Here is a 24,698-nt window from a genome sequence, read left to right on the forward strand (position 1 = left end):
TTGACAACTCTTTATAGCTCCGAAAACTGTAGTTCCATTAAATGCATGCCTATAAGAATTATTTGTAACATCATTATTTGTAACCCAAGTCAATAATTTAGTATGAGCGAATAAAGTCTAGAAAGTTGATCTAAAATAATCCTGTGCTGTCAGCCGTCGTATATATTATATGTATATAAAATATATAAGATAAGATACGGTTTTCTGTAGTGTCAGAAGGTTTAATTATCTTTTTTGGACTTTTTTCATACCGAACAATTTGATTGAACTGAGATTGTCATTTGCTTAAATTATACTTAAAACGCTATGCTTACATTGCTACATTGTCCAGCCCTCTAATTGAAGATCTTTCTAGACGCGTACCCACATAAATCATATTTTGAATAGTAATTTCATTTGGGCAAGATATTTTCTAAACATTTAAACAGTTTATTCGTAACGGTGCATTAAGATGTCAAATTAATAGCGTAATATAGTTCACTGCATTTCGTATCTGAATTGCGCTACAAGGTAACAGCAATATATATATTTAGGCTACCAATGCGTGTAGATGCATTACATATGCCACAGACATTTGTGATAATGCGCTCAGCACACAACGGAAGGTAGTGATTTTCAAACTGGGCCGCGTTAAGCAGATGAATAATTTGTTTTCGTATTATTCGTGATATGTAATTTCAATGAATATGAGTTTACAGATACAATAGCTCTGTATATGCCCTGCGTACTTGGAAGTCTTTTTTATTTACCAATTTGTTAGTTTCCCGGAAAACCTAAGTAGAATAAACGAACCTATCGCCCACTACGATGATGTAACAAACTAACTGCCCTCAAATAGACTCAATTCTGGAATCAATACCTGCTAAGAAGTTCCAACCGGATAGGGGGCGTAACAATGTGGTTGATTCAAACTTTCCTAATTATAATCGCTTTCTTTTCGGTGTAGTAAAGGAGATGCCTAGTTTCAGGTTTCAGGTGTATAGGCCTCCATCAGGTATTAGGCGACTCTTGTTATGCTAATAGGATCATTTAGAGATTTGAACAACCATGCATGAACTGCGGCGCCTCATGTTTGCGCAGCACATAGAGAACTGGCTGTACAAGGCAATGAATGGCTCACGTTCTCGACGTAACAGAACAATCGCTCATAGAAATTTTAAATAACGTATCACATTATCGTGAAGCTAGTGCAGACCTCTTATTCATTAGTGGAAATGGCAAAGTAGTTTGGCAGCGATGGAGTCTAACATCCATAGGCTGTTTGCTGGTCGTATCAGCATTGCTTCGCTTTGTTGTTTATGGCGTTTGTTTTTCCCTTCATTTTAAGGTGAATCACGATCACAATCACGAACTCAGGTAAAGCTATGGATATAAGTGAAGGCAGTAAGTGTCAGGTAGAAGATGTGCGAGTGGGGCTTTCCGCTTTAGAAATGTTTGAATGAGCGTGAAAGCTCGAAATAATTGCGGACCTACAAAATCCGCAGATCAAGATGCTTCTGCTGCAGAAAATAATCGAGGGCAATCGAGATATGGCTAAATACTTATGCAAACTATCGATGACAATGGTTTTTAGTGCTCACCTCTATCCGGCTAAAGAAGCGCTGATTTGGTATACTCTGCGATAACGTTTCTCATGTACAAAGTGGCATCATTGAGCCATGCAACAGATTCTCTGTGCTGCAACAGCCTGAAAATTGACGCAGAATAAATCCTTGTCCGAGAATTATCAGAGGAGCCACCCGAATGCGCCAGACGGCAGATCGCTGTTATGCCGATGACGATACGACTTCAATACCCAGCTCTTCGCTGTCACCGGACCCCCTTTCTTTACAGAAGGAACGGTCAATGGTCTTAACCAGTGACTCCCACCCATAGTTGTTAATTTCAAGCCTACTGCAAAAAAAATTTAATAATCTTCGTAAAATGTCCATACATTGGTCACACTGCAGAGGCAAAAAGATCGTCTCTCAAGGCACATTTAAGGAATATAATGTATTTTCTCGAACTTCCGTATCTTTTCGTATCCCAATGAAAGTAAGGTCAGCGGTCAAGAAGGAATTGAAATAAACTGTTTATTAAATAGTACGCTCTGAAGGTTCACGCGATCTTATAGACGTATTATCTGTACTAATTTTAATAAGAAAATACAAATTTAATTGACAATGAGGCTTTCCTCATGCGTCGCTCTTTTCGCAAAGTTAATAAACGCGCACCTGTTTCCACAGTAGTCACTAACCCTATGCTGCCAAAACAAAATCGCTCTACGCAACGTAGTATCTGCTTATATACAATGCTATGTAACGTTAACCGGCTAGATAGGTTAGAGTTAACATTCAGCTAAAAACCGGATGAATGCCTTCAGAAGGGCCTCCAAGCTATTTTCAGATTTAGAGCTGTATTAATATAGAGGCGCTCCTCACTGTTTCTGGTAAACTAGGTACAGCCCAAGCAAGCCATGATGTTAACGTAAGAACATGAAGTTGCGCTTTTGTCTTCTTCACAGAGAAACGGAATCTTCCCTGTCTAGTTCTTTAAAAGCACTAACGATATTATTAACCTATGTTTTATTCCTATCACAGAAGTATTTTGGAGCAAATCGTCGTAGGCAGAACAATAAACGATTTTGAGATACTTAACTTTGTGCCTGTCCTACTCAAATAATATCTTCTGCTAGAAAAATTTCCTAAAACGTCGAAACGCAACTTAATTCATCTAGAAGCCGTAGCTTAAGTGAAACGACATCAGAAGATTTCAATGAATCGCTTCACACGAGCCGTGAGCTTTGACGACTTGAAGCAACGTAACAACGGTTTGCACGAGAAATTCTATGTAGGCATAATAACAGAAAAGGAGTCCCCAAGTAAATCTCAATCTCGCCGGGGGACTTCCTTGCAGCGTCAAACAAAGGGCGAAGAGCGACATACCTTGCGTCTGCAGTGGTACATTGATAGGAACTACGAGAAGAGTAACAGTAGATTCTGCTAGTGAGATTAGGATTTGTTGTCTGTTGGTCTAAGTTTCAGATTCGTTCGACTTTTTTGTTCAACAAAGAGAAAGCAGAACAACAATAAACTATATAATATTGTAATATAATACGACTTGAAGTTGTCGGCTGTTTGATCAAAGAAGTTGAAATTTTATCGAACTACATCATTTAAAGGACAGTACCCATATTCTATTTATACAGCATTATACAAGCTACATCTACTCGATGCTACATCTATGTAACCGCTTACTTATTCCTGCTATCATTATAATGACCGAACGTTGCAAATCTGATTCGCTCGACAACAAATTACTATTTCTCTAGCTACGTGTTAATGAAGAAGGTCTTGTAGTATACCTAAATTCCATATAATAAGCCAAAAGTCTCTGGACGCTTAAAGAATCTTTCTTTCTTTTTTGTTAAAATAGTAACAAATTATTGTAAAAAAAGCCAATTTAACTTAGGCAGAACTGGCAGAATATCACCCCACTGATTTCTATTATAGCATTAGTTATAGTTCAAGTGCAATATCTACAGGAATAGCTACTGTGGCTGCTTGAATTATTTGATTGACTTAAGTAAGGGTTTGTATTCCTTTATATGGGCGTCGCAAATATTTCCATGAGATGTTTAGCTCAAGAGATTCGCTTATTAAGTCATATGTTCCGAAATCCCAACAAATGCTCTTTACGGCTACTTGTAATTGGTCTGCAACCTGTTAGGGAGTCCTAGATAAATCCGGTAATCTCAAAGTTCTCGCAGATTTTGTAGCAGAATTCGGTGATATAATTCTGAACCGCCGTCGAGAAAGTGAGCTGAGCACCAGCTGAGTGAGAATCAGCTGCTCTGAGCTGATGACGCGGCCAACAGTTAGAAACCAGTAAGTCACCTATGAGCGTACGCTAGAATTCCACAGCGATTTTTTACCGATTATAGCACTTTGTTCTGTCATTCGTTGCCTGTATGCACATACTAGGCATGCACGACAGCTGATGGGATAATCGCACCTACGTAAACTACGCATAGTTAGAAGTCATCACATTTTAATAATCAACTGTAGCAGAGGAGTTCGATCTTGTTATAATTAGAATGATGCTGTCTGTCTTCATATTGGCCCGTATCTTTGATGTGCTTTGCTCACGCATATATTGTGGTTATTCAATTACATTGAACGATCCTCTAAACGCTGCGTCAGTCGTTCGTCTCTGAGTCCATCAAGCAAACCCCGTGCGTTGCGCGAAATACACATATGTGGTAGGCCATCAGGGGCAAACTAACACATTTTTATGCTTTTATAATTTTAACATGATAACACCGATGAATGATGTTTTACGAAAAATTCATATGAACATTTGATTTTATTTCTATTTTTCTTGGTATAGTTACATTTTGCTTTCGTTAATAAGGTGGGCTCTAGAACGAAAAATCAAAATAAATTAAAATCGGCATGTTATTTCAAATATTGTTCTTTTTGCAAGACACCTGCTCACCGTTTTTCGCCTCTTAGCGTTATTTGATAATCCACTTTAATTTAGGGTTTGTTAGCACTATGTTGAAATTATCGGTATACAGCACTTACAATAGCACAGAAGAGTGCCATGTGCGGTGCACCATTACCAACCTCTACGAAGTTACATGTGGATACACCACGTGACATTTTAAGCGAGAGATACCAACATGGCAGTAACTATTGATCTGAAGTGCTGAATCGGAAAAGAGCGTGAAAGACCGTCGTCAATTAATTGGTGCTCTCCAGTTTCCTGATTTTGTACATTCTCAGCTCAGAAGGACCGTTTTCCCCTGGTCTTTATACATGACATGATACATAGGAAAGGCAATAAACGTACACTTCAAGCAGCAGTCGGTGAGTAACACTTGACGTTTGTCATATGGGCGCTGTCGGGCCTCCTGAGCTCTAAAATAGTAGATATAATAAATTATAAACACAAATTATCTGTGCACCTTTCCCACACCAAAATAGCTGGAAGTTCCATATTTAAAACTCCATAGAAATAATACTCCAATGCGTTCCGCACGGCATGTTTGTCTATGAATACAGAAAGAGTTTTACGACGGGCAAGAAACTTGGTTCGCAGATCTGTTAGCATTGAATCAAATGGAACGAAAATATTCGGCTGAATTGTCAGTATGTTCGATAAAATGCTTGAACGCTGACCAATTGTACTCTAACGTACACGATGACACGACTATACTTTGTAGAGTATTATAGAGGTTCTGAGAATGGTATTTGGATGTCCTCTATCCACAAAAGTTTGGCTCATTGTATATGGTTGGGTTGGTCCACCAACTTCAGTCGCTATGCCCCACTGAAGTTCGTTATTCACCAGAAGTTTCCTTTGACTGATTAGCTATTCAAACCTCTATTCATCGATATATATAATATGCATAACGTATAATATGAATCAAATGTGTGTTATTTTAGCGAACTACTTCTTAGACTTTTAATGCAATGAGAACGGTCATCAACAAAAAAGCAGCTGCGTCCCTTCTCAAAGTAGAATGATAAAGACATATTGTAGCAGCACTGAGTATTTATCACAGCAGAAGAGACATTCGGTGCTTTCATAAAGGTTTACTTAGACAAAATCATACATCTTATGCATTCAATTACATGTAGCATCGCAGCGATTATTCGAAATTGATACCACTATTAACGTCTTAAATTGGTCTTCAAGAAGCACGGCGCTCCGTATCAATGAAAAGTCGATGCTTCTCTATTTCTTCAAATTCTGCATTGGTCCGATTTGCCCACTCCTTAAAGCCCGGCTGTAAAATAAATATGCATATTCTACTTTAGATAAAAAAAATTTAGATAATAATTTATATTGAAATAAACAAAATTTTCTTGAGAAATACTGCACATTTTGCTGCTAGTCTTAGACCTATGAAAGCATTAACTTAAAAAAAAATTAATTATGTTTCTCTATAAATGTAGATATGTATAAATGTAGATATATGTAGTCACCGAAGATCGCGTGCCTCTCTCGTAGCACACTAATACGGGGTCGGTAGATTACTTGAAGCATTGACAATGTTATATTAAGCCAATTTTCTGTGTCGATACGCACTTCGTTTGTAGAATATTGAAGTTATCAAGAGGATTTAATACATTTTGCATACAACAAATTATCATCTTACCGGCAGAGGAGGGGGTCGTTTTTTCCTAGTCTTGGTTTTTTCCTTTTCAGGTGCCTTCTCTTCCCTTGACATCGGAATTTCTTCGTCGGAAAGATCTTTGCCCTCTGAATGCGATGATTCACCACGGTCTCGAGGAATCAGTCTAGCCAAGCTGCCATTTTGACCTTTCCTTCGGCCATATGTACGACTGATCTTTCCTATGTAGAGCACAAAGATCATTTCCCTAATATTACATGTTGTAAACAGAAACACGTATTCTAAATATATGCATAACTTTGTGTCTTTCATATCAACTGGATAATCAATGGGATCCAGCAGTAATAGCGGGTTTGAGCTGAAACTACTAACCATAATACTTTCTTATCGTCTGCTAATGGAACCAACGCTCGTTTGCGCAAGTGTCTGACTGACAGAGAATTAACAGACGATTAAATGAGGGCCGTTCAAGCGCTATTGTTCGCTAACTGTGCCACAAGTCTTCTGTATAGCTTCTCTTTTGTGCAGCTACGTTGCGCACATGAGCTAATGCTTGATATTTCTTGAATCGACACTGTTTACGCATTGTACATAGATTATTTAAAATTGTATGCTTCTAGCTATACTCCTAATAAGGGAAGACTTCTGTGATATCCACTTAAGTGGTAGTACTGCCATACAACAGCATGTTAATTTCGGTACGAGAATCTGTAGTCATCTTGCCCAGTGCTCACAACTTTGTCTGCGCTCATAATGGTGATTCGATACCCAATACAAACTTTATAATTCCTTTCCTAAATTTTAATTCATTTATTAATCAGGTGCAATGGTGGCAAATTCCACATGTGTTGCAGTAGTCCTTTGCTTCATTGTCAAAGAAGTTGGTCTCACTTTGAAATAGTCTTGTGCTACTCAGACCCACGTGGTGCTCGAAGATATAGCTCTCGTAGCTAAAGAAGCACTTGACATAATCCAGTTTTGTCTTTAAGAATCGTGAAAGATCTACCTAAACTACTAACCAGCTGCCGATATTAACTTGATAGAATGGATTCGCTAGCCTATTAAACAACTCCTAATCGATTGCGATGAGAGTTCATGTAGTAGCTTACTATCAAATGGACAAGTTCAATTGAAGTCGCTTGTGTTTATTGCGCATTAATAATATTTGCTTTCCGAAGAATACTTCACTAATAGTGCAAATGGTACTGTTAAGGTTAATCCACCAACCTAAAGCCAACACTGTATAAATGTAGATATCGCATACATTGTTTGCCTTCATCATAAATACATACATTTTTCACAATAATATATTAGCGATTATTTGTATTTCTATTAGGCATTCTTTTAAGCGTTTCATATGTCTTCTACATTCTGATCTTGTGTTGTTAATTCCTTTTTTGTTTGTGTTTCATATATAGGCTTGGAACATGAGTAGTTTGGGTCTGTTTGTGATGTTCCATTTGCCTTTTTACCTCTTCAATGTTTGTTTGCTTCTATACGTATTTTGAAAGTGTTTTCCCTACTCTGTTCACCTGTTGTAATTTTGTGGTGTAGCGAATGAAATTTTGCGTCGTGTTCACTTTCTGTATATGGAGGTTTTACTTGAAAAAAACTATTTTAAAGTTTTACCTCTTTGCCAAGGTCCAACAACTGTCCAGCAGTGTGAAATACTTGTGGTGCATACAGCCAGGCTTCTAATTGAGAGGACTGGTTTGCGAAGTTCGAGAATAATATCGCGAAGCTGGAGATTGCACCCCACCCCAATCGGCCATCTGTGATCGATGAAGACCGATTTAAAGCTTCTTCGAAAGAAGACGGCCGGTAACAGTCCGTGAATTTAGTTACAAGATAAACAGTAGTCATTTGGTTAACGACGAGCACCTCAGTTCATTAGACTTTACTCAGAAATAAGAAACTTTTATGCCCCCAAATTAAGCATACGGCTTATAATTTCCTTTCAGGATTTCGTTTGGCACCAAACAACATGTAGCCACAATGACAAAGTTGACAAATGTTGCAAAGAATCGTCATTGATAGGGAAAAATAGTGTCCGCACATCCATATAAAGCAGAAAGAATAATGGTTAGTTCCGTCGGATACGTCTAGGAACCAAGCTACATCTCTATTTCTAGAATTGGAAGGATCTTAATTACATTAAAAATGCTTTTGGAGAACAAGCCGAGCTATGCAATGCGGAATACATAATAGATGAGGCAAAATCATCGGTCTTCACGACACTGCAAGGTCGCATATGGTAGCTATGCTACGTGGCTCTACACATACATATTGCACTTATTTTTCCTATTTGTCCGATTACAGCTATTGGTCCGAAAAGCTATCTGGAACGCTGGTACGTGTAACTCTAGGACAAACGTTTTTCCTATTTCTAAATCCCTGTTCTGTCTTTTACACATTTGCGTCAAACTACAATCTGTCTCACAAAATCCCTTAGTGTGTTATTTCCTATTTATTGGAATTTAAACTATTTTACATAGATTGAAGAGTGAAGATGCAAATGATTCCCGGCTTTCTCGATCACAGACATTTCAGCCATTGATAACAACGCACAGAACAGATGAAAACATGCCGTTGATAGCTGTATGGTATCTTCCATAAAGCGAATAGGAGATCATCGGATTCTTACCAATCCATGGAACGTCTTCATCAATATCATCTCCTGGGAAGAAGTTTGTTGGTTCAATAAATTTCGGCTTGAGTAAGTTACAACCGCGATTGCTATCGAGGGTAGATGTTTCGAAGAAAGTTGAGTACGCATGCGGTAGACTGTCGTCTTCGTCATCGAGAAAAACGTGATCGACTGTGTTAACGAACCCATACGACGAGGACACCGTCGGCAACGTCGAATTTGGATGCGATGACTCCGCATCAAATGAGCCTTGTCGAGTTAGAGATTGAAGAGTATCTCCTCTGAAATCGTACACAGAGTGGAAGAATTTACGATAGATACGTCGAATGGCTTTTGGAATATATGTGTACGTTTTCTTGCAGCAAGGTAGGAGTACTTACCCGTTAAAAGTAATTATTGGAATAGGAAATACGAATACTGTTATTAAGTGTTAATCCAAAGCAGTGCACTCTATACTGGAGATTTATAAATAATATGTCAGTATTATTACGATTCTGACCATTATTGTATTCTTAATAGTCAGACTAGTAATACGGCTAGCTTGTAAATGAATGCGGCCATATGCTAAGGAGTGTAGTATTAAAATTATACCTAATGCTGTCAGCAGGAGTGCTTTCTCTCGGTCCTTTCCTGCGTTCTAAACTGGAAGGTGCCAGCAGAAGTTCAAACGATGGTGGCTCGATAAATGGTGATGGTGAGTGCCGAAGTCGACAATTCAGTTGACGACGCGACTTCGCTGAAGGCGGCAACGGAATCACGAATTCTGAATTGTCACCGTCAGCAGTTCGCGCGAAGTTACATGCTGGACTGTCAATGAACGCAGTGTGCCGTGCGTGCTCTGTAAACAGGAAGTTGATATATTTACTAAGATCTATTACTCAATACCATGCAAGCAAAAGTCAGCGTATCATGTATTAAATAGATGCTTCACAATATTTCCATTACGTATGTATTGTACCAACTCAGATATGAGCTTCACTTTATGAATATTGAAAATATTAATGCTTCATCGCATTCCGTGGTCATGAAATCGGCAAGAATAAACGTGTACCCTCACAAAAAGATCTGCCCCTTAACCCACACTTGTCAAGGCCGATGTCATTCAGCTAATCAAAAATCATTAAATATCACCCTTCTCATCCATACCGTCTAAAATGCATAAGACGTTCCTGCTTTAAAAATATAACGGTAATCTTTACCGCACCATGATTCTTTGTTGCGTTCTATCTTTTTTAGCTGAAGTAGCATTGTGTCGTTGGTTCTCAATCGAGCTTCTACTTATTGTTGTAATGTACTGTTGAATTGGCAAGCCCGTACACCCTAACTGAGCAAACGGAATCGTCGATACCCTATCGAAAGAACCGGTTACATCAACCAAGTATAATCTGCAGATCAGTCTATATACCTTGGAGATTAACAAGAATTGATGTTATGGAATTAGATTAGGCCCGCCTTGACAAAAGTGAAGCATGATATCGAACCAGAGTTAAGGTGTCAGGCCCATATTCAGAATGAGCCAGTTCCTGCCAAGCAACTCAATAAAAGCGACTGTTCTTAACGTTGTCATACAGTGAGGTCCAGGAGTCTAACTAATCTTTACTTCGTTGAATGATACCAAGAGGGAGTGATGAAACAAAATAGATAGGCTTATAGGTATTTCCCAAACAATACGAGCCCCATTGATCGCCCCTATTAAATGCTATATGTTTTTAAAAAGAGCCCTTGTTGACTTACCGACGTCACAATACGTGCAATACCCGACCGTGAGGCACAGGTGAATAATAAATGTATAGTATTGCGACCCCAGCTCAATGAATCTGCAAATTCATAATGGTCAATTTTCATCTGAATTCGCTTGAAATAAGTTAGGTGAAAGCATGAGTATCTATAGGCTCTGTCGCATAAAATGGATGGAAAATTAATTATTACCAAAATGGGAAGACGTATCTAATGGGAAGAAGGCTAAGGCGAAGAAAGTACTTTTGAGCATTTTACTTCACTGAAAGATAATTTCAAAACTCAATAGCGTGTGGTTGTATCATAAATCTTGATGTGCGTCTGTCTACTACGAAAAGAAAAATATACTCGAGGTTTAAATTAACACTTCGCAAATAAATACAATGCTTAACGTGGTCCTGTATTCAAACCTCGATGAATTTAAACATTAAACTAATCATGTGTCTAATTCATTGAACTTATAATACTTATTAAGAACTCACGATTTTGAAGCCGACTAACACTATTCCTATAACTTCTTCGCACTGGCGTTTTCTTTTTTGTATCATTTGAATCATCTGGCGCTCCTGTCCGTCTACTTCCAGTGTTCAGATAGTGTATATCTGGATCACTAAGTTTATTTTCCACCGAACGAAGGGCGCGCCGATTACCTGGCGGCATTGTTAAACATGGAGTTTCATTCACTCTAAGTACAATCGCCTACCCCTGAATTTATTCGAAACCTGATTTTTGACTATCAGACGTGCATTGTGTCGTTGCAGCAATTAATTATCACTGCTTCAGATTGCCTCAACGATGACTACTAAGGATTCTTTTTCTTGCAAAGATATTTTTCACAACAACATGTGTGCATACACTTTTAAATCCAAACGTCATAACCTATTTAAATTTCCACAAATTACGGCGAAAACGAGCTCATCATTGTTTTCGGCGATCGATTGTAGCACAACGCGCCAAATAGTAAACCCCACACCCAGCCATTTAGTCTCAGTGTTTCGAGATCAACTACTTATGACTATCTTCGGTATACTTTTTGGAAATATTTTCTGAAACGTAGTAGCTATTATAATGTATTTGCAAATAAGAATCACCTAAGTTGTATTAAATAATAGAAGTTCAAAATAAGCAAATTTACTTGAAAAATTTTAACATATAATTACTCAGATCGTCTAGCGATCAAAACCATTGGCCGCTTTCGTTGGAAACCGATGGATAAACCAATTTTTAGAGCAGTACGACCAAAAAAATGTGTTTATAAGATCAGATATGTTAAAAATAGATGCCAATGTCTTGCAATATTATCGTGCTGCAATATTAAGAGCGTGCAACATTTTGAAGATACGTTTTCTATGTAGTTGTGTAATTGCATAATCTATTCATTAAATACTGCTACGGAACGAGAAGATCTAACAAAAATATTTGTCTGCGCATTTTCAAGCTGATAAAATTCGTTTCAAATTATAGAGATCCAAATTTTGCATGTTTTGCATTGCCGGTATTATTGTATTCACCAGCCAACTAGATCCCCCATAGGCGGTGGTGGGGCGGTTCAAGCCCACGTGGTGGTAGAATCCAACTCACACTTCATTTCGTTGCTCTGTGTTAAGAATCAGACAAAAATATTACAACGCAGACGGCGACTGCTTTCTTAGCGCGTTATTGAACAACGTTCGTAGTTCTTGAAATGAGAAACTAGTTGCGTGTTGCTTTGTTAATGACCCGGGAAGTGTTCTTTCTCTGGCTGTAAGGCTTATTATAGGATTAACAGATGTACAGTGACTAGCGTCGATACTGGTATTGAATTTGAACATATACTTTTTTGTGTTGAGATCGTTTGGCTTTTCCCTATTATTAACAGCAAAACTTTGATTACCAGTAGTGAAAATGGCACATTGCGTAGAAGACATCCTTGGTGCAGACGCTCTAACGGTAGACGGAGGCGATTCGCTTCGCAGCATAGAAGTTAACAAACCAATCGATTGTGAGCTGGATCTTGGAGAGCTCCTTGTCGTGGATCCCAATGCGATTGAGGATTACAAACTAAAGTATGTTCATATGACTAAGCTTTTTTCAGACAACTTTTATGCTATTTCGGCTATATACGCAACATGAACATAATTTCATCGATCTATTTTAATTGCCATAATGACAGAAATGGTTTACCGTCAGGCAAACTTGTCATAAATATCTTTGAGAACTAATTCTCCATAGAAGTGGCTTTAGTAACAGTTCTATTTAATATTCGATTAGAGACACTCATCCCCCGCACCTACGTAAATTATCGAGTACCGGTTTGTGGCATTTTGGGCTGTTTCGAAGGTAGTATTCTATTACAAGACACAAAACTATGGTATGTCTAAAGCAATTTAAATGCACATTGTTTGCAAAGTCATGGAATGTACTCTACAACGAAATGTCGGTCGCGAACAAATTTCAAACTTTGCATACTATGCTTCCGGTACACACCAGCTACGCCGCATTTCGAATTAGTCTGAAGACATGCGCCGATCTTGTCGAATTCAAGGGCTCCCGCACTTGCCACTGTCGTGCCCTACGCAAACATATCAGATACTGTGAAAGTCTTTCTAGAGAATAGTTTTTTTTCTAGAAAATATACCTACAGTTTGTTAGCCCTGTAAGGTCTTCGTGCGCTCAGGGGCAAAACTAGATCTCGCAAACAGTTATGATGGGTGGAAGAGTGCGCGCCGTATCAATAAAGTTTCGTATTAGTTTCACTGGCAGGACCTAAATTATCATTAAGGTTTTAAATGCATTTAGATTTTATATAGTTGCCACGAAGATCGTCCGGCACGAAAATCGTTAAATCTTGTACCTGGACACTTACCAACGCTTTTCGCAGAACCCAGAGCTTTGCCCTTTTTCAACTCCATCTGAAGTTTCGCTGCAAACTAAAAAAAATGTAAACCCACATCTTGAGTTGTGTAAAAAGTGTAATATCCGCTTGTCTAATGCATGTGATAAATATCATAGTCGGAAAGTTGGTTCCTATAGTAACAACTCGCAAAACAGATGCCGTAAATGATCCAGCAGAGTACAGCTCAATCAGTGTCCAACACGTTAACCACATTAATAGAAAAAAACCAGTAGTGTACCAGATATTCACGTACCCCGAAAGCAGCAAACTACCTAGTCAAATTTGACATAAATGAAGGAAAGCCAAAAAACTCTAAAAACATCGGCAGAGTATCGTCAGAAAAGTTCGATGTCGAGCCAATTCAATTAAACTAATTCATGCATGTACCACGTCATTGTTATTACCCGATCCTCCATAAAGTTTTCTTTCTCCACCACATATTACCTATGCAGCTGAGTTAAGAACGGTTTTTTCCTGTTAGCTCAAAACCGATTTTTACATATATACAGTGACCTTATCAGTACAGAGCGGCGCAGCAGCAAAATCATAGACGTACAGTAGCTAATCAGATCACAATGTGCAAGAGAATACACAGAATCTCTTCGTTTGCCCTCACTCTTGATTTGGAGCACCTATAAAAGCCAATGTCACCTTGCTTGCCACCACTAGATCACCAATAGCAGTCAATGCACATGTACTTTTGGCGTAAGAATGACCCAAGAATCGAATCGACTCACGATTACCGATCTAGAAATTAAACACTTACCGAACTTCAAAAAAGCAACCAGCAAATTTAGCAACGAAAATAGTCATTTTAAATACCAGCTATTATCTAATATATAAATCAGTTCATCCGGAAAGGTCGGTTTTAGAACCCATACAGAACCATATTTCAAATTGTTGATGAGGCTTGTGTATACTCCTTAATTGGTTAAGAGAAAAATTCGATTTTCTGGAAGAATAATCGTCTTTTTGTTCCCCGCTCTAGTAAATCGGACTGAAGCGTTTTGTTGTCCATACGAGTTTTCGGTGTACTTCATACAGTATTTAACTTTATTATCCAACCGCAGTCGGCATAACCACGTCCCAAGAAAAAACATCTCCCGTCATTACGACTTGCTCACATCTCAAAGTAATATTTTTAAATGGTTAACATTACCTTATGAGTGTCCACTTCGAAAAATATTGTAGATTTTTTAGCTAGTTGGATATTATAATAGGTAATTTACACTCTTGTTATATTTAGTGCTTATAGGAAATATCAAGGATCTCAGTAAAACGTTACCTGCTTAATATAAACATTTTAGGATAAGTACTAGATTTGTATCAAAATGATAAAAAATAAAGCATTTGACAAATGATATGTACAACTCCAAATAAGCACCGAGAAGCATACGGAAAGATCTAATACATGAAACCAAATACGCAATGAATAATTTTATATTTGATATCATCTTCAGGTCAAATGTTGAGGATTATGTTCGCACTTTAACGCGAGACAATGTCCAGTTACTAATGAACGCTCTCTTCACAATTCCCACGGAAGTTCGTGAAGACACCGTAGTCATAAAACTACCTGCACCTGTAACGCGACTACCTCGAGAAAAACCAGTGAGTATCGTTAAGCTTGTTTCTGATGCTTAATGAATTTCTCATATATGAAGGAAGCTTACCTTTAGCTTGAAACGGTTTTGAAATTCGTAAAATCAAAAGGTCTATGGGGTGCGATTCACTTGAGTTATATGCACACGTCCCAATTTATATATAGCAAACGGTTACTTAAATCATCGTGTACTAGGACTATGTCCTAATCAGCTTTTACAATTTGAATGTTCTATGAAAACGTGTCTATTCATTTGCATGTGACGTGTACGCGCAGGATTAGAGCTTGACTGAAGTAGCATTCCAAAGCACCCGTTTCTTTGGACATACTTTCATGCTTGCCCGCTACGCGTTAGACAGATACGAGCACATTAACTACTACACATTAACATATACGAATGGTCTATCTATAGTGCCCGAAGCCCAAACCTTTGACCAAATGGGAAGAATTCCGTCGTAAGAAGGGTTTAAGAACACAGAAAAAGGAGAAACTCGTTTGGGATGAAACAATGGCGGAATGGAAGCCACGCTTTGGCTACCGGAGGGTGAATTCCGAAAAGGATGTCTGGGTCCTCCCGGTTCCGGACAATGCAGGTAAATGACCTTTTTTATGCTTTGCAAGATTTGATCTGGCGTATCATAGTTGAATAAATCTTTTCACCACGGTAATCCAACATTATAGCTAACACAAGTGAAGAATACATTTGAGCAGAAATTAGGCTAACTTATATTTGTATTATGTAGTTATACTTCTATTAATGTTACTAATATTGCACGGTTTTCACGACGTCAGGACTGTGCTACAATTTTAATTGTATTTACCATATTTTCCCATCGGGTTGCAAGATAAGGGCAAATATAAATATATCTGCCCTCCCCTTACATAGCGTAGGCATATCTACAACCAACTATATATTTGACGATACACATGGTATTGTATAATCACATTCGCATGTGTGCAAAATGAGGTATTTCTCATGTTTCCTTTCGTTCTTTGCAAGAAAGTCTTAATTTTTTGTTTATTTCCCCAATTTCCAAACTGCGTACACTTGTATCGCGTTACATACAATTTCGGTCCTGTGCACATCAAAGTGAACGACAGTTTTATTTACAGAAGGGGGTGTTTATGTCACGGTTTAGTCAGATTATGAAATCCACATAGAAGCATGATTATCTAAATATGACGTATAAAAATAAAAGAGATAGGTATAGTATTTGATGTGAAGATCTTCCCGCTTTTTATTAAGTTACAGTTACATATAGGCAAGTATATCCGATAGGACGATAACTACACCTGAAAAAGTTATTTTTAATGCTTCACGTACTTTCTCGTGTACTTATCTACATTATCGCTTTCTCCAGATCCTATGGAAGACCAATTCCAGGTTTTGAAGGCCAAGAAGAGGGAACGGGTAGCGAAGAACGAACTCCAGAGGCTTCGAAATATCCAGAGAGCGCACAAGGTAATTACGAATTTCGCAATTGTTTCGGCTCTATGTTTTTTAAACATATCTTATTTAGTTTATTCCATTTTGTGGGCGCAATCAGCCAGATTCTAACGCAAGTGAGATTTTCGCTTTAAGCAAAAGTGCCTCTGGAACGCGTCACTAAAATTAACGATGAATTTAGTATAACATGGGATAAGGATCGTAAACCCTATACCAGTTGGCCTAGCTGCTTGCATTAACTTAGCAACGAAAAACGGTAGAAAAATGCACTATTTTAAACTCTATTCGTACATTTCAGATCGACAAGATGGCCATCTCATCTGTAATGCCGACGCAGAAACTTACGCCTTCGTTGGCATCCAAAGCTGCTGCTGTAGCTAAGAGCAGCACGGCATCCATGGGAAAATTCGACAGAAAACTTGCACTTGAGAAGGAGGCAAAGATTAAAGGAAAGAAGCGACATTTCGAGGATAATATAGGGTCGATAGCAACTGAAAAAGATCGAGCTTTGAAAATTCTCGGTGAGCTAGACCATAAGCGACCAAAGCTGAACTACGCCCGCGTGGTAGAAAAGCAAATGAAGAAAGATGTCCAGCAAGAGATTCGAGCTAAAAAGGAGCGAAAGCGAGGCACGAGGAGTTCAAAAAGGCTTGGCAATAAAAAAGCTGCAATTAAAATGGCGAAAGTCAACAGGCTCAAAGGCAAGTCCAAGGGAAAGGCTAAGGGTAGCAAAAGAAGATGATGGTGATAACGAAATCTACTTTTGGCGCAAAACCTTTTGAAAAAGGTTGACACACGAAATCGCGATTCGTAAACGTTAATTGGTCGATACTGCTGCTTCTGTAAGTGCGATGTTCTTGCTTTGTGAAGGTTAGTTCAACTGTTGAGAATACCTTCAGTTTGTAATTGTTACGGTAGGACAGGAAAGGGATGTTTGCTGAGCTAATGAATGTAATATAGTAATTCTACAAATGTGTTATTAAAACTATTTACTAGTATATGTAACGCGATGAAGATAAATTGTGTGATCCAATATCGAAAATGGTATTGAAGCAGCTTTTTGCTACCGCCAGTTGCTGCATTTTTTTAATATATAGCTAGAAACTGAAAATATTTTATTATAAAAACAAGAGAACGAAAAGTAGGCCGATCTCAGAAAGCAGCTCGGCACTCTTATTACCTGATGAGAACTCAGTAGAAAATAAATTTTTTTGATTTACTAGAAAGCTAAGGTGTCATGTTGAAAGATAACTTCATTAGCCGTGTATTAATAATAATAATCCGTGTATTTGTTAAACGGAACTATCATTTACTAATCTAAGAAGTGTCTGTCGGTATTTTACTCTAACGGAATAGTAACTAGTGTGGACACCTATAATAGGTCATCTGTTTATGTCGTACCTTGAATACGCAGTGCTGAGTCGTTTGGCATTGAAAACGAGATGTTAGACACACGCAGAGGTATGTTTGTTTATAATATAAGAGTGTACTAATAAACTGAAAACGTTTTTGTAATAGTAAACTCTACTTGGCTCGCGGCTAATTAACTCCAAATTGGTTACAATGTCAATAATAAATGCTTTACTACATTAAAGACTTCCTCTCTATAAAAGCCTACTTTTTGTAAACAAAGATGCATACGTAAAAATTTATATTGCTGAGTTGCATTCACTTCCAATTACATATTACTTAATGAAAATATTAATTCCTTAATATCAAAAAAATTGTTTAAATTGTTTGAAGAACAGTTTTTGCGAAACTATGGGTTTACAGGAATTTCTTTTGCTTTATTTTGATTCTGTCAAATTTTATTAAGAGACGCTGTAAAATATATAAATATCAAATATAGACGAGCGCATCTTTTACCAATTGTACTTCTAGAACTGTAAAAATAAAAGGAAAACTAAAATTTTAGAGGTTTCAGACCTTTGTAACAAACATAAGCTTCTATGTCAAACTATGATTGGTTTATATGAATGGGTAAAAGCCGATTTGGGGATACTGTTGTGAAATAAAATGTGTTCATCACTATTCGTATTATGCATAATATTTAGAGTGATGCGATACAAACACTCTAACATGATTTAGAAAGATGTATGCATGTGTTGAAGATCGGTAAGTAGAAATACGTTAAATTGCGTTTTCGCAGATAAAACAGAGAACAAAGATGAATAACGCTCATTATTGCTATTATTATTACAGTCAGGGCCAGAAAAATAGAATCTATATTTAAAAATTGTTACCCTAAACTAGAGAAAAAAAAATAGCTTTCACCTCCACAATTACGAATTTAAATACTGAACAAGAAGCGTATTGTATTCTATGAAAAGGCAGAACAGGCCTGATTCAAATATTTATCAGCACCGATCCCCCGCCGCCACTCGTCTTGTGTGATCACGAACAGCTTTTACATCCATCTGCCTTCGCTTGCATGAATATTCAAAGTCTATGCTTTTATAATTCTTGGCTTCACCCACGATAATGAGTACTACAAAAGCATACTGAACGCTTACGCCCAGCGCCGCTATACCGCTCTTCCCACCTAACTCACAGCATTCATACCTGCTCGCTCTCAGCTTGGATTCTGAACCTAACTCCTTGCAATTGTTCTGTCGTTTCGTTACGTTAATCCGTTCGTCTGTCCTATTTTCATTGCTCTTATGCTGTTTTATCATTTTACCAGTAAACCTGTTACACTGCGGAATTCATTCGGCCCATTCTTAAACATGAACGCGACCTTTGTATACTCTATATTGTTTATAATTTTATTTAAATCAGCACAGGCTATGTATAGCCAATGCATGTAAGCGGTTCGGCATTAAGTGTGGTCGGTAATGCTGTCCATTAACATTCGCAATGTGCCACGAGGCCGAAAGCTAGTTCCTTATCCTTCATCTTGCTCTAACATGTCCTTAAGTACTCACACTATTTAGAACAACTCACATTGTTGTTGTCGCTGCTGTTAAAACAAAATAATGACAAATTTTTCTTCTTTCCTGTAGTTTTTGTTTCTAGTAGAATTTTTCTTTACTCTATTGTATTTGATCTCACAAAGGAGAACTAACAGTATTAGTAGATTAAGCTAGCTGTTTCTTCCGCTCTAGTTTAATGTTGTGACAATCCTTAACTTCTTAAAATAGTGGATTTTCTTCTGATATGTCGTATGGTGCCTGAGCCCTTTCATTCTGCTTTAACGATGTAATGTCACGGTCTGTTACAAATAGATTAAAAAATTCGTAGAGACTTTGACAGATGGGTGCGAGGCTGGGGAGCAAGGCTCTTCGGACCTGCACCGTTACGCGGTACGATTTGTAATCTTCGGCATTTATGGGGTGCCTTTTTCTGTAATCTAAGTCATTCAAAATGCCGTACATAATTAATGCAACATTTTAACACATCGCTGTGCGATGGTTCTACTGCAGGGTGAAGGCTGCTATGTCACAACTTCTGTTTTACTCATTAAATTTGTGTCGAGGAAGCCGATACATGAGACATGACAAATATCGTCAAGGTTGTTTTCGAGACGACCGGCATATAATACAAAATCTTACTCATTTAACGGGATAAATATAAGGATTGAAAATATAAGATTACATAGAATCCGGTTTTTATGTTCTAACGTTTGCTTATGTTATTATTTTGCCTACAAGTTTCACTAGAGATTGAGGAGTCTAAAAAAAAAATAGCTCTACATTAGTTTATCTTAGCATCGATGTAAGATTATGCCATAGCAGTAAAAGTGGTTGGTTTCAGTGTTTTAATATAGTTTAACGTATTACTGCAATTTGTCGTAATAATGGTTCAATTATTAATGAAATTAGTTGCCTCCGTATACCTGCAAATCAAGAATGTATAAAACGAAATGAAGACCTGAGGGAAGGCCTCGCGTATATTAGTCTGTCACGCAGTCGTTATGACAGCAAGAACAGCATCAACATTAAGTAGCTATGTATCACTCCGCGTTCGTACAGCATGGTAAATGCCGACTCCATATTTTGATCTAGCGCTGCGTATTCTTTCTGCAGACCAGTTTCTTTCCATCGGAGGGGGGTTCCATTAGTGGTCGTTTTTTAGTGAAATTCAACGAAAAACGGTGCAAATCGTGCTGTGTTGCCGCCAATACAATACGCCTGATCAACTAACATGCCGAAGAATAAGGGTGAGTTCATAGTGTTATCTTCATACTCACAGTGGTTTCATCATCTTCCCTTACCGAACGCGGAACGTCCAGCACCATGCCGAATAGTGACATACGAGGAGCCACATACAGACCCGACATACTATAAAATCATATTGTGAGGATAACGTCCACATATGGGCTTCTCAGTGCGCTCACAAATGCCCTTATACCTCTTATTTGTCTTAAGTGGCAAGCATTTTGCTAGTGAGAAAGCTTGCTGTGTAACATCGTGTAGATCAACGCCTTCCATTTCTCTTAAAAGGTGTTATTAAAAAATGCCGCAACCCGACGTATGAACATCTTTATCCCGACCGATCGCAACTTTAGCATCGGCAATATTGCCAGTCTGTCATGACGAGCAAGATCATAGAAGTTTTACGAGATACGAGGTTAATTCGACAATACTTGATTTTAATGATAGAAATTTGTACGTTTCGCTAAGCAAAGTAGAATAGGGAAAAGAAAATATTAGTAGCTATCTTTTTCAGACAGGTTTTTACTTAGAGGTAAATTCGTCAATCAAACAAAAATATATATTTTTCTTTGTTGTCAATAAACACAATAAAGCTTCTGTACGACTTCATTCTGTGCTCTTTATATATTAGTGCCTATTTAAGGTTGACTAAGTCCTTGATCGAGACATGTAACCTATTCGATAAATTCAATAAGTTATCGAATAGGTTACATGTCTCGATTTAAAAATACATATTGCAAGCTGTAAAAATATATAAGTAAAAGGTAAATATGGTACACAAAAAATAAAATAAAGAATAGAGTTTCTTCATGCTGCTTACGCTGTAATACATGCTCCTAATGAACGCTAATATTGACGTTCTTTTTTCTTACTGTGTCGACAGTTTAATCTTCGGCAATTTTCAGTGTGACGTATTACTGGTTGCCATGATAGAAAAAAGGAAATTTTGCGAATGAAAAATGATAATGAATGTCGTGAGTTTCCAGGAAAGGGAGGAAAAAACAGACGGAGAGGAAAGAATGAGAACGAAGCAGAAAAACGCGAGTTGGTTTTCAAGGAGGATGGACAAGGTTTATGAATTAGAGTTTGTCATAAAAGAAAGCTATAACATGCTTCCTCAGTTATATAAAACTCATTGGCAATTAATTTTATTTACCTTTTCTCAGTGCAATGAAATTTCACAATACATACATCAATTTGAAGTAGTATTGAAGAAGTAATGTAATCTGTCTCGTTAGCGTTACTCATCAAAGTTGTTTTCGAATGACTACTTCAGAGTATGCGCAGGTAGTGAAGATGCTAGGCAATGGTCGATTAGAGGCATTGTGCTTCGACGGTACTAAGCGTCTTTGTCACATCCGAGGTATAGTATCAAATCTTTGAATTTTTCTTTGTAAGTAGAGTGTACCTTGCTTGTCTATAAAGTGGTCACGTACAAACTATCGCCGTTTGTAAAAAGCATACTTTTATTGAATGTCGTATTCGTTTCATCGTGGCGCATTTCTTTAGCCAATTAAGTATTAATACTACCTTCTACTACGTTTTTTATATTTCAGGGAAGTTACGCAAAAAGGTGTGGATCAATCAGGGTGACATCATATTAGTTGGTTTGCGAGATTACCAGGACGCCAAAGCAGATGTAATCCTAAAATACAACCCCGATGAAGCTCGAAACCTAAAGGCGTACGGAGAGCTTCCGGAACATGCGAAGATCAACGAGACAGCAGCGTTTGGCGAAGAAGAAGAAGACGACAACATTGAGTTTGACGACGTTTCAGGAGACGAGGATATCGACGATGTATGTGCGATTTAATTTTATCTATTAAAGTATAAGTATTTATAACCTATATACATTTTCTTGTAGATGATGACGGGTTAGCCCTCAAGTTGCCTACAGTGCGCTTAACGGTAAGAAGAGAGGCATTTGCTTCTTAAACAGCAAAGTTCTTTTTATCAACTTTAAACTCAGTCATCACTTATATGGTACATGGGTGACTGTAACAACCTGTTAAATAATATTGATCGTATGTTTGCTGTACAATTTCAGATTTGAGCTCCATAGGGTCCCTTGTAAAAAGCTACTATGTATTAAACCCGACGAAACCGCGACTTATGGACTTTCCCTATATAATATAAATATATAATAAAGCTACATAAAATTATTTAGGCATCAAAATATTCATTAACTCATTAAAATAAGAGCGCCGTCGAGAGTTTAGTACATCTAAATAAATATATTGTTCAAAATGTATATATATATATTTTTTCACGTGCATTTATTAGTACGGCGTGTTATTATACAAGGTGTGCTTGCCTTCTTATCGTTTTTTTAAGTCATTTGTGCCACAACTCAGCAAAGATCTTGAAACTTAAATTTGTATTCGAATAAATATTTCATAAACATTATATTAAAAACAGCTATACGTCACAACGTGTGCAGTAAAAAACAAAAACCATTGATTTTCACTCCACGTGACTCATCGCACTTTATAGTGGATACTACTAGTTAACGTGTTAAAAAATTGTCATAATTATCGCGTACAGGTATACTTACAACTCAAATTTGTGTCAGTCGTCGCGAGAAACATTTAATCGTGATTTGTTACTTTCGCACTATAGTATACAATAGCACAAAGCAGTCAGCGAATGAATCAGAATGTAGCGAGCCTGTGTCCACTATTTGATGAGAAGTGTATGATTGATTAGCGAAAATTATGTTATTATTTTTATGGTAAAAATAGCAATTGTAATGTTTTTTTTTCTAGTTTATGGTTAAAAAAAGGAACAGTATTGGAAAAATACTATGAACGAAGCGAAAAAACTTCGTTTACCGAAGGCTCTGAAATAAGCTTTTTCGTTACGATGAAAAGTTTTTTTTTCCTGATAGGCTAGCTTGTGCTTGCAAGAATATGATTCTTGCTATAGGTTAGTATAGGGATTTCTTCCCTCGTGCATACAGCATTATACACGTAAAAATTCTAGCGTTTACTTCGTTCGAAAAGGTGCTTTTTTCGGCTTAATTCGCCTGCGTTCATCATTAGTAGGGCCACTTTTCATTGATTAACTGCAAGATTTTTGCTTGAGCCTTAGAGTAACCGGTTATAGGCTTTTGTTCGTTTGTGCTATTGATGAGTTTCTCTCATTGAGCAAACCCTGTGATACTTAATTTCCTGGTTGACGATTTTTCAGTGGAAGGAATAGACAATTATTCGCTTCAATTAAACAGTTAATTTCTGTGTACATATGTTTTCTATAATGTAAGGTTGTTCAGTATAAAATGTGACAAACATTGATTTCATATTCCAATATCATTTTTTATAACGCTTCGATATTTTGTAACAATTTTTTTATTTGAAATGCCCTTCTACTTTTAAAAACCTGACACTGCTGGCTCGATTATCGTCACTCGAGCTTTCAGCAGACGAGTTGTAGTAAATAATGAAGAACTGGAAAACCTGAGCTGTTTACAAATATGAGTTATTTGGAACTACGAAGATGGACCTTTTACCCAGCGGAAGTTTGAACTGGAAACACTGTCGGCCGTCGGTTTTTTTTTTGAAGAAAATCTTAAACTCGAAAATGAGTGAAAGACCTTCTGTGGTGATGAATAACAAAAAGCGAAGGTATGTGGTGTAAGCCGAGTCATTACACAGTGCTAGCGCCCAATTTTACTGCATCTACTTAGCTTAAAAAATTGGAGGTGTTATCCACTGTGGCTTCATGAGTCCTGGTTCATCGATCATGGCTAAAGTGAGCCGTACGCAATTAACGATGTGATAAAAAGCTTGCATTAACCAGTTAAGATTAATGAACAGAGGTAAACCATTTGCACTGCATGACAATACTTGATCACAAAAATCCCGGTGGCAAAAAATCAGGAGTTCAATTAGCAGCTTCCTGTCATTGATCGTAGTCGCCAGACATTGCTTCTATAACCTTTTTCCACATCCCGCTAACTTCATGATAAACATTTTTGTTTAATCTCAGTCTCTTTTTGTAAATAATGATCAACGAAGGGCACTACAATTCTAATGCACGTCGCTGGTGAACCTATTGTTTTGCCAAGGCAATCATTTTTTAGCAATTTCTGTTCTGAGCTCATCAGGTAATTATG

The 24,698-nt window shown here is 37.5% G+C and overlaps 3 protein-coding genes across 8 annotated transcripts; 2 read left to right on the plus strand and 1 right to left on the minus strand.

Moving 5' to 3' along the window:
• Positions 1-4,308: 4,308 nt before the first annotated feature.
• Positions 4,309-11,465, minus strand: LOC111258776 (uncharacterized). Of its 3 annotated transcripts, none has more exons than XM_022830305.2 (5): positions 10,988-11,465; positions 9,360-9,606; positions 8,766-9,049; positions 6,146-6,342; positions 4,309-5,773 (listed from the first exon to the last, which is right to left on the minus strand). In XM_022830305.2, exons 1-5 carry the CDS (start codon positions 11,163-11,165, stop codon positions 5,678-5,680), a joined length of 1,002 nt encoding a protein of 333 aa, XP_022686040.1. In that variant the 5' UTR covers positions 11,166-11,465; the 3' UTR covers positions 4,309-5,677. The 3 variants fall into 3 exon arrangements, with proteins under 3 accessions (XP_022686040.1, XP_022686043.1, XP_022686042.1); XM_022830308.2 differs by lacking the exon at positions 4,309-5,773 and adding an exon at positions 7,751-7,893 and having other exon boundaries at positions 6,152-6,342; XM_022830307.2 differs by lacking the exon at positions 4,309-5,773 and adding an exon at positions 7,751-7,920 and having other exon boundaries at positions 6,152-6,342.
• Positions 11,466-12,085: 620 nt separating this feature from the next.
• On the plus strand, positions 12,086-18,042 carry LOC111258774 (ribosome biogenesis regulatory protein homolog). Of its 4 annotated transcripts, none has more exons than XM_022830300.2 (6): positions 12,086-12,173; positions 12,382-12,550; positions 14,841-14,991; positions 15,396-15,576; positions 16,345-16,445; positions 16,729-18,042. In XM_022830300.2, exons 2-6 carry the CDS (start codon positions 12,390-12,392, stop codon positions 17,170-17,172), a joined length of 1,038 nt encoding a protein of 345 aa, XP_022686035.1. In that variant the 5' UTR covers positions 12,086-12,173; positions 12,382-12,389; the 3' UTR covers positions 17,173-18,042. The 4 variants fall into 4 exon arrangements, with proteins under 4 accessions (XP_022686035.1, XP_022686033.1, XP_022686034.1 ...); XM_022830298.2 differs by having other exon boundaries at positions 12,094-12,248; XM_022830299.2 differs by having other exon boundaries at positions 12,096-12,248; positions 12,385-12,550.
• A 2,382-nt stretch (positions 18,043-20,424) lies between these two features.
• On the plus strand, positions 20,425-22,835 carry eIF1A (eukaryotic translation initiation factor 1A). The gene is made up of 5 exons (XM_022830303.2): positions 20,425-20,589; positions 21,571-21,654; positions 21,861-21,947; positions 22,141-22,382; positions 22,632-22,835. The coding sequence occupies exons 1-5, from the start codon at positions 20,574-20,576 to the stop codon at positions 22,635-22,637; spliced, it is 435 nt and encodes a 144-aa protein (XP_022686038.1). The 5' UTR covers positions 20,425-20,573; the 3' UTR covers positions 22,638-22,835.
• The last annotated feature ends 1,863 nt before the right edge of the window (positions 22,836-24,698 follow it).

Source organism: Varroa jacobsoni, unplaced genomic scaffold (genome assembly GCF_002532875.2).
Source record: "Varroa jacobsoni isolate VJ856 unplaced genomic scaffold, vjacob_1.0 scaffold_260, whole genome shotgun sequence".
NCBI lineage: Eukaryota > Metazoa > Arthropoda > Arachnida > Mesostigmata > Varroidae > Varroa > Varroa jacobsoni.